Below are 10453 nucleotides of genomic sequence, written 5' to 3'. Positions count from 1 at the left end.
TCAAGAAGCAAAACTTCAACTAAAATTATAATTGTAGTTCCATACATGAGCATGCAATTGAAGTCAGCATACCATCAGAAACATGGCCCAAAATCCAGGGAAGACTACAAGACAATTTAGGTATGGATTTCATGGAAGATACAGATACTTACCAAAAAAAAGGTGATAAGGTGGTGGTGGTCTGAAAAACTAGTTTGTCGTTGATCCATGACGGCAGTCAATGCTAATTTATCATATGCTTTGTGCAACCTTTTCATACAAGTCATGTGGCCAGTTCCTTGTCATGTTGTTTGCTACAAAGCTTGCTATCTGTTGAACAACAAGAAAAAACAATGTGTCAAAGGTGATGAAGTTCGAATATGGAGAAATTCTACCTTGTATATAATTATAATAGGAGAGAGTCATAATCTTTTCGTCTCTCTGGAAATTAGGTGTGATTAGAAAAACATTACACAACGTATCACACTATGTCCATTTCCTAATATTTCCTTCTGATTTAAGCATAAGTAAATGAGCATACAAAGTATAAGCCTGAGTTCAAACTAAGAAGTTCAGTAAATGGTATCAACATCACAGGCCTTTTATTATGGAACCAGCCTGGGCAGTTCAAAATTATATATACCAACATAAAAAACAGTAGCATTTATAAATTTTCTCAGGCAATTCAGGTTTGTTGTACAGTTAATTTTTATTATATTATACGCATGAAATTGTGCCAAGTAGAACTTAGGAATTAAAATACACACCTTAGACTTTAAGGCACGAAGTGTTCCATCGGTGTCAGTCACATTGTCTAGACAAGTTAGAGCAGCTTTGAGAAGATCTGGGACACATGCTTGAACATAGGGGGAGAGATTCCTAAAGGCATCATTTGTAACATCTGTTGAACGAGGATTTAACGGAAGGAAAGTGAGCTTGCAAATCTCCCTAAGAGCATCAACATGCTGGCCAGCTCTCGCTAAGTTGTGGACAAATAAAATCGCTTCCAGTTGTCTTAATACTATCTGCTGTTCACCGATTTGGTCCTTCTCCTGAAGACTGTAGATGAGGACCGATAACCAAGGTTAGTAGAAAAATTATTAAAGACAAACCCCTGACACCAATGAATATTGAAATAATACATTATCAAATGCATATTGACTGCAGTATCCACAATTTGAAATTATTAAATTACTAATTTGATTTATTAGCAAACAGGTAATACAAAAGCCCATCATTTGCATTTGACTACATACTTCCACTGAGAAAAATAAGTCAAAACAGAGTACCACAGTGACATGTTCATCTTCGAGAAAATTAGTATTAGAAACACAAATCTGGAACAAAATTCACTAAAGAAGATCAAACTGGTAAAGTAAAAAAAATCCATTGAATGACACAAGAAGAAAAAGAATTTGTAACAGATGGATTGTCACTAGTCTTATAGAGTATTTTTCATTTGTGTAACCTGTTTGCAAGTTCAAGATCACATGGTACAAATAAAAGAATCACACAGCTAGATCCATTTACTATATTGTAAAAAGCTCCAATTCCAAAAGGACAAATTACTTCAAAAGACAAGCATATGAGAAGCAATCTACACCTAGGAATTGCCTGAAACCAAGATCACTAGTAATTTTCTCAGATATGTTGACTTTAAGCAAACAAGTACAATACAGCATGCCCTGATGTCCTGACGAGATAGCTGCCAAGATCATGGATCATCAACATTTAGAGAGAATATAATGTAGCAATAACAAATTCTTAGGAGAAAATAATGCATTTGTTTAATACAAACCTAGCTTCAGAAGAATATTTGAATGTATCCAATATATCATTGCCAGAATGAATTAAACCAGCAGTTTGACTTTCACCATCTAATGTACCCCGCAACATAGCACAGATGGCCTCTGACAGACATTTATTGATAGTCTCTAATGCCATTGCAAAAGCTCCAACCCTCTTGTGAATTTCTATAGACTGCAAAGAGTTTGTATTCACAAAAAAAATGATGAGATCATTCATAGAATTTCCTCATCATTAAACGTAGCCTCAGCATCTTATAATAGATTCAGAAACATGCATTGAACAGTCCATTGGTTAAAATCATAGAATGAAATCGAGATCCTGTAGAAATTTCAGCTGACCGCATACTTAGCCCCACACAAGCCAAACATGCATTAAACCCATAACATGATATATGACCACTCCAAACTGTAACATAGTCCATAAACATAAATTCATGAACTTGAAAATTTTCTAATAATATTAAATTTTCATATTTCATAATTAAAGTATTTCCTGAAGAACAAAAGATCCTATTCCATATCCAACTTGTAATTTTTCAGTATACCATCTTAACAGCAAAAGGAAACAGGATCGGAAATCTTGAAATAACCTAAAGCAACATTAAGAATGCAACTCTAGATTCTAGAGTGACAATAAAAAGGTTGAAGTATAGGATGCAGATTCCGTATATGTGGGGGCATAAGGTTGTGTGCATTTAAGTAATTAGCCATTCCATTATCTCCAATAGTATCATGATCAATCATTGACATTCCATTACTTGACTGTCTTAAAAAGAGGCAGTGCAAAGATCATTTCACCTGAACATCAAATATTATCACTATCACATGCTTGATAACGTTGGTGAGTTGATACATACTTTTAACTAAAATGGCTGTATAAGCAAAATCCTGAAATACACTGACAAAGCAATTTACCCTAAATCAAGCAATTTGGTACTACTGTACGGTTGCAAATTGATATTTTACAAATTCAGAACATCTCTCAACCCATTCAATATTGATTCACTAGAGGTAATAGAAGTCCAAAGCTCAATGTGAATAAAGTTATTTTTAACCACAAAAATAGCGTTTTCAGTATGAGCAACCATACAGTAGTAACTTTCATCAAAAGAAACTTTCATCACCAAAAGTAACTTTCATCACCTGAAGAAATAAAAGTCAAACAAGAGTTTCTACATGCAATTGCCACATACAATGAAGTGACTAGATTCCTATTATTTCATCAATGCCCCGTTGTACTCTTATCAGTAAGGAACTTCAGATAATTCTCATCATGAATGGTTGGCTATCTAGACTGTTGATCATTTGAAGTTGATGAACTAAGTGGGTTGCTTGAAAGTCCATAGTTACAGTTGCAAGTCAGTGAAACAAAACCAATTAGCAGAAATAATTACAGAACAAGATCAAAGAACATTAGCCTCAAAATGACTGAGAACTCACTTTATCATATAGCCCAGATTCTTGACACTTATGAGCAGCTTCAAGTAAGAACTGCTGCTGAGTTTTCCAGTCCATGAAGTACTTTCTGAGAGCACCTTCTTCTCCAGCACCTCGCGAACCAAGCAACAGTAGTATACCACCATCACGTAACAAAATCTCTGTCAGAAGTTGCTTCATCATCAAATTCCGTTGTCTTTGCTGATCGACATTACCACGTCCAATCCATGACAACTCTCCACCACCCATGGCGGCAGCAGCTTGCGCATAATATTCTAGAGCAAGCTCAAGATTACCATGTCGCAGATAGACTGAACCATATTGTCGTATTATGCTAGCTGTTTCAGCACAAGCATCCATTATTCCTATTTTTTGGCTAGCGCCAGCACCATCAGAAAGAATGCCCTTGTCTGCTAAAACAATTGCAATATGTACAGCATCAACATTGTATCCTTCATCACCTATTTCCTTGGACAAATATAAGACTGCAGGAACTAACTGAATACTCAGAAGTAAAACATATGGATAAACCAAGGGATCTTTTCCATTTTTTGTGTAGTATGATGGCTCAAATTTGTTCAAGTAACCCTGGAGATCATCGAGACTGTAGGGTACTAAACCTTCACTTAGAACAAGAGAGGTGGCTCCACTAGAACTATCACGTACTGATGAAAGTTTGAACCACAAGAAATCTTCAATAGTATTGAAAAGCGTGGGTAGATCTTTGAGCAGCCGATCAATTTGATGCCGACAACCAGAAATTATAGCATAAAGCAGTAGCTTCTTCCTATCATAACCAGGCCGCCCAGCTCGATCACCCATTCGCAGCATTTTCTCACATTCTTCTGATGCGGCAACAGCAGTCTCTGATGACACCAAGCCTCCAGTTGTTATCCACTCTGCAAGCTGTCAATGAGATGTTCAACAAACCATTATTAAGAAGTATATGCATCTGAGGGGATAGGGCGGCTTAAAAAATCATTGAAATTATTTACCTGAGGAGCAAACTGGTGAGCAACACGAGAGGATTGAGCAACAAACCTTGCCTCATCATAATATCCAGTTCTTAAGCAATAATATATCTGTTCATCATAATTAACAAATGATCAGTCCCTTGTTTAGGTAAAATCTGTTGAAAGGCATCCACACAGAATATAATGAGGATATGAAAGCTCTGCTATATTCATGATCACAGAGCTCAACCAACCAAACCGTATTATAAATTATCAAATAAGCTGAAAAGAATGCAGAAACAGAATTCCATATTACCAAGAGACTACTTAATAATATCACAAATGCAAATAGCCATACAATCACAGGGCCTTGGAATAAAATGAAGTACAGTAATGACAGTCAATTGCAAGATGCACCCAATATATTGCTATGGGCAATTGTGGAAATCCAAACATATCGCCTATAACCACCGAGTATAGGTTTACAAGAAATAATATTTGAAGTCCAAGCCTCATATGAATGGTATTGATGAAAATAAAGGCTAAAAAAGCAATTCAATACTCAACGCTGGAGTGATGAAGATTTGCAACAGAAGCCAATGAAACAAGAGTTACAAACCTGCTGCCAAGTTGTGTCAACTGGTGGCTGCCTCCGTGCATCGCCTGAATCAAAGTCTAGGACACCATGATCCCTCAGTCGAACCTTATGAAAAAATACATTTTAAATTTCAGAAGCTATAAAGGCAACCTTGAAACATGACCATTTGAGCTCACTAACCCGGAGAAATGCCCGAATTTTTTGCAGATTGCCAACAGCGCCACCTAGAGCAGCCTAAACATAGTGATGAAATGTATTTAGAAAGATAGACATTTATACATCAGATAAAAGAATTAAAGTAGATATAGGATCCAGAAACTACAAAAATAGTTATGGATTATAATAATTGAGATAGGCAACAACTTGGCAAAACAAGAACGCATGACATCAAGATACCATATAGAAACAGATTGCCACCATAGAAGAAAAAAATGGAAGCTATTTTTACTACATGAGCTACAGAAAGACTGGCATGGACCATGATAAATCAGCCTTTTAACTAAAAAACTTGTACACCACTTGGAATATGGAGGCTTCACAAAAGAAATTACAAATTTAATGAGCAATGTATCACAAATTGATTCAGTTAATTCAGTAATAAGACTACAAAACACAAAGTTTCTGTCATGCTTTCTAACAAAATGAACCAGATAACCATTCTTCATTTTGCATAAGTCTCAAATGAATGATTAACCTCAAGCTTGTCACCTGTGCAGGATGGCTTTGGATGGTATCCAAGATGTACTTCTCATGTCCCCACTCAAGGTGGTGTCTTGCTCCTATTACCAGTGACATTTTTCTTGAGACATTCTGCTGAACCATGGTGGATTCTTCACCAACCAATGACTGAGAGAAGAAAAAAACATTGAACTTGAGGTGATTAATTTTAAAAAAAGGATATTCTCATGAGGAAAATAAATTCCATCTATTGAATCCGTTTTTCACTAATTTCAGAAGAGAAGAGACAATACTGGAATATCAAACTTGATTTTCCAAGTACTTGTGAAAATTTTTATTACCTGAATCAAATGCCAGATTTTCTGCATGGTAACTGATTTCCCACCAGAGGTGTCAAGCTCCATACCTTCATAAGTACTCCTGAAAGCTGTAGCGGGCTAACCAAAGGAGCATGATCGTTAAGCAATATCTTCAATAGATAATGCTCTCCATTAAATTAATTGAAAGTAATCAGCAGACATTGCAGCTCAATTAGTCATCAAGAACCAAAATTTGCAGGTTATATCATGACTAATCAAACTTCTGTATCAATCCTCATAGAAAATAACAAAGTAATCATGAAATTTGTCAAGAAGCAATATTATCTAGGAATGAAGGTCAGTACTTACATTAGAAGGTAATCCCCGCCCCCTTGTGTCATTCAAATTTTTAACAATCTCTGCATAAACTGAAGCTTTCTTTTCGATGATAGGCCTGTTAGCTAGAGGCATCAGGCTTATTGCTGATTGACCTGAAGAGACCTGAGAACTAGAAGCTGGAGACAACATTTGTCCACTACGAGCCAACCCACTGCTTAACAAATTGTTATTTGTTCTGGGTAATGTAGAAAGGCGGCTTAAACTTTGCAAGAAGTCCCGCTTTTCTTTTTGCCAGTCATCCTATGACAAAACACAAACTCACAAGGGAATATATCACAAAGATAACAGCATCAAGAACTAAGATCATGATTTTAATAGGAAAAACTAAATAGGCTGGTGAATATCTGCCACATCAAAGAAAAAACATGAACCCATTAGTTTATAGAATTCTAATTTCTGTATCAGATCCAAGTTATTTAAAACTTTTCAAAAAGGTGCGGCTGCATGAAGTACAGAAATTAAACAATCTAGGGTTCCCCATTAGTATATTAATGTAGAGAAGGCAACAACGCACTATGATACATTCGAATTTTCCATCAAACCCTCTAATTTCACATTGCCACACAAGGAAAAGTCCTAATAATCATGAAAACCCAAGAACAATTATAGCATCATTTCATGGCCAACAATTTATGCTTAAGAGCAAGAGTGGGTGTAGTAAATTCAAAATTATCTGTAAGTAATAAGGTTATTTAATTATACATTCAACGAGTTATTTATCTAATTAATAAATGTATCTTCTTTTATATTCAACAAGACTGACTGTGAGAAGCAGTGATTCAAGCATCTTACCGAGCAAAACAGAAAGCAGGGTGAAGGTTTGATCATGCTCCTTAACACAATGGTGGTAAAAAAAATTCAAGAGATGGATGTCATCATGCTTATTCTTAGAAACTAACCATTACCATACTTATTTGCTGTTGAGATGCTCATTCCCAAGCATCACAGGCACACATGCGTACCATATATTCCAGTGAATTTGGTTTATCTGCCAGCTCAAGGTTATGACATATTGTAAGTCCATATTGTTTGGTTGCTACTACAATTTCATTCCATATAATTTCTTCCTAATGCTATGACAGTTGGAAATGCTCATTAAAAAGTATGAGAATTTTAAGAAGGCAATCAAGAATTTACGGTTATTATACAAAGATAGATCAGGGCATTTACAAAACATCTCAGCAATAAAATAACCATTAGTTAAAAGACATAATCATTAAATTTAGAACCTCTAAAACTAAGAAAAGCCAGCAAATTATGATGCTAACCTCCAAAACTTGCATCATGTAATCATTATAGCTTCGTAAATTGTCCCGTTGGGCTTCTTGAATAGATGAGATCATTGCCATTTCATGAACCTGAAAGTGTATATAGAGCAATTCATGAGGCATTAAACAAGGTATTCACATATACTGGCAGGTACTGAAGAACATAGAAAATTTAAAGGCAAGTATCATGTACGATAAGCAAGTCATTGCCCAAATTGTGACAACTTTATGTTATCCCTTAAGTTCATGCTTAAAAGTTTCAAGTTGATTATTCAATTTTGTTCCATTTTTGGCTAAAATAAGATAGTTAATCCTCTGATGACTAAACAAATGCATCTTAAACTAATGGCAATGTTATTTGACTCAATTCAGTACATAACACCCCATAAATCAGAACAGTAGCATCATTTATTACCAAATGTGCTAGTTACATTGCCCCAACCAAAAAAAAAAAAAAATTGAAATTCAGAATAGAAATTTGTGTTGTGCAGAAAAGATGAGTGGTGCTGTAATTTTTTACATGGAGCTTTCAGATTCTAACAGATTATTATCGATCCAACAATTAACACAACAATTTGAAACATAACAACACATGCCAAGTTCCTTCATCATCTAGACTCAATATATCCCAAAGGAAATCCCAAGTCATTTGCAACATTGAATAAAAACTATGGTATCTGTACAAGTCAAATCATTCATCTTTTGGCCTTTAATATTTGTTAGCACACCCACTTCAACAAGTAAACAGAATGGAACAAAAACCAACTACTCCTCTCATACAGTTTTTGTGGACTAAATATATATTAAATCATAGCCTTCTTTTCATTTGTCTAACTGTTGACAAGGAGGGAAGAAAGAAAAAACCATGCAGCACACAGCAACTGGAAGGAAAATAGGAAACCCAAGTAGCTAAGTTTCAGGTTTTGAGACTACACTGAATACCCTATCAATATTTCAGGGAAAAACTAAATAAAACAAAAAAGATGATTTTCATGCATTGATGCCAAAAAATCATATACAAAGCTTCAATAAGCGGCAGAAGGAATATAAGTAATTTGATAAAGTGCACAAAAGTGATAAAGTGTATAATGAAAGAACCCATATTTACCTGCTGCAAATACTCCTCAACAGTTGTTGCCTCAGATGGGAAAACATCCTCATAAGTTGTCTTCAGAAGAACAAGTAGAAAAACAACACCAGTGTAGAAGATCAGATTAGCCCATAATCAAATAAATCAACAATCATCATGCTAACTCTAGTAGGTAAAATGAAACAATATCTCTCTTCCTTCCTGAAGGCCAGAATTACTAGAAAATTCATCAATCAACCAAAGCAATTGTCATTATACAAACTCTTGACAAGATCTAAAGAAGACAGAAGATAAAAGAGTAACATCAGGAAAAAAAGGGGAAAAGTTTTGTTCATTCATTTCCTGCTCCCCTAAAAGTTCAGGCCCTAAAAACTTTCAAATGGACCTCACCGGCAGGAGAAAATGCATCAAATGCAAACCAAAACCCAAGCTAAGTGACCTCAACAAATCTACAATTCATTTCAGGAAAAAAAAAATTCAACAATGACAATGCCAGTAGTGAAAACCACACAGAAAAAACAACCTTAATTTCAAAAGACTTGAGATCCCGCGCAAGCTGCTCAGCACTCAATCCTTCCCGAGCAAGCAGCCTGTCAAACCAACCACTCAAAATCAGGACAAACACCAAACCAAGACAATGACCATCAGCACTAATTCAACTCAAAACAGCAAGATCAGAAAAATTTCTCATATAATAATGCCTGGTGGCCGCGACGGACTGAGTTGGAGCCTCGGACCGTAGAGTTTTGGTTTTGAGCTTCTTCGATAGCACCTCCAACTGATCCAGATTTCTCTGAAACCCCAAGAAAAGATTCAAAATCAAAGTAGATTGAGAAAGGTACAAAAGGGACGAGAGAAACGAAGGATTGAGACCTGGAGAGTGGGGAACTGCGCGGACGGAGCGGCCTGCTCAAGGAGCTTGGAGGAGGTGTGGAGAAGGTCGGTCCAGCCGGCCATGTCGGCGTCGCCGGCCATTGATGAAGAGGATGGTACTGCTCTAGGGTTTATGGAAACCCTAGTTTTCAGTGTTTCGAATGATCTCTCTCCGAACGGGAGGGAAAGAGTGAGCCAGCTACTCGGAAATTTTTTTTATTTTTATGCCATTTTTTACTTTTTAAACCTTGGAAAATAATAAAATTACTTTCCAGCCCTTCATCATTCATCAAAATTATTTGTTGGCCCCTCCAATTCTATTTTACTATGGGATAAAATGATTTTTTTTAATATTTTATTTATATAAATTTGTTTAATATTAATAATTATGTCAAGGATTTTAATTAAAAAGCAAGTGAAACTGCTATTATTTTCTTAATTATATATAAAAATATTTGAAAACCCCTATATTTATTAGTATTTAGTTTTATAATATTTATAATATATATATTTATAAGGATTACAAGGTGGGGACGGTTGCAAAAGGATAAAAAATATTTGGTTTGATGGTTTTTTACAGATGCCTTTGAAAATCTTAATGGTTTTCTCTGATGTCTTTTTTTTGTGTTTGCAAAAGGATTGGGAAAAAAAAAAATGCTTTTTGGTTATTAGATTGAGCTATAAATGAATTTGCTTCTTGACATCATATTCTTTTTTTTTTTTTACTTTCTTCAACTGAAACTTTGCGAGGTTCCAGGCAGGTGAAAGCTTTGTTTTGGATTTGAGAGTTAGAAGGGTTTATTTGACATGAGTTATTAAGAGGTATCCACTGTCTAGGGGTGGCAAAAATCTGGGTCTGGACAAAACTGGATTTCAGACAACTATTAATATAAATAAAAAAACTTGTGTCTAAACTTGGCCTGAACCTGGTTTATTTTAAAACTACAAATGTCTAAATTTTTCCAAATTCTATAAACTACATTTAAGTTCACTCAAATATTAAATTATACAAAAAATAATAATTTAATTCACATTAAATGCACAACATCAACAATACAAAACTCAACTCAA

General features: G+C 35.2%; 1 protein-coding gene across 1 annotated transcript; it reads right to left on the bottom strand.

Annotated features, from left to right (window-relative positions):
- LOC120264912 (nuclear pore complex protein NUP93A-like) lies at positions 1 to 9579 on the bottom strand. Its single transcript, XM_039272804.1, has 15 exons — positions 9383 to 9579; positions 9211 to 9302; positions 9033 to 9099; positions 8528 to 8587; positions 7420 to 7509; positions 6122 to 6391; positions 5795 to 5890; positions 5484 to 5621; positions 4956 to 5009; positions 4797 to 4880; positions 4220 to 4306; positions 3228 to 4130; positions 1778 to 1959; positions 747 to 1038; positions 1 to 309 (listed from the first exon to the last, which is right to left on the bottom strand). The coding sequence occupies exons 1-15, from the start codon at positions 9482 to 9484 to the stop codon at positions 232 to 234; spliced, it is 2595 nt and encodes an 864-aa protein (XP_039128738.1). The 5' UTR covers positions 9485 to 9579; the 3' UTR covers positions 1 to 231.
- Positions 9580 to 10453: the final 874 nt, after the last annotated feature.

The sequence above is a fragment of the Dioscorea cayenensis genome, chromosome 7 (assembly GCF_009730915.1).
Source record: "Dioscorea cayenensis subsp. rotundata cultivar TDr96_F1 chromosome 7, TDr96_F1_v2_PseudoChromosome.rev07_lg8_w22 25.fasta, whole genome shotgun sequence".
NCBI lineage: Eukaryota > Viridiplantae > Streptophyta > Magnoliopsida > Dioscoreales > Dioscoreaceae > Dioscorea > Dioscorea cayenensis.
Note: the sequence above shows the minus strand (reverse complement) of the source record. Positions and strands in the feature narration are given on the sequence as shown.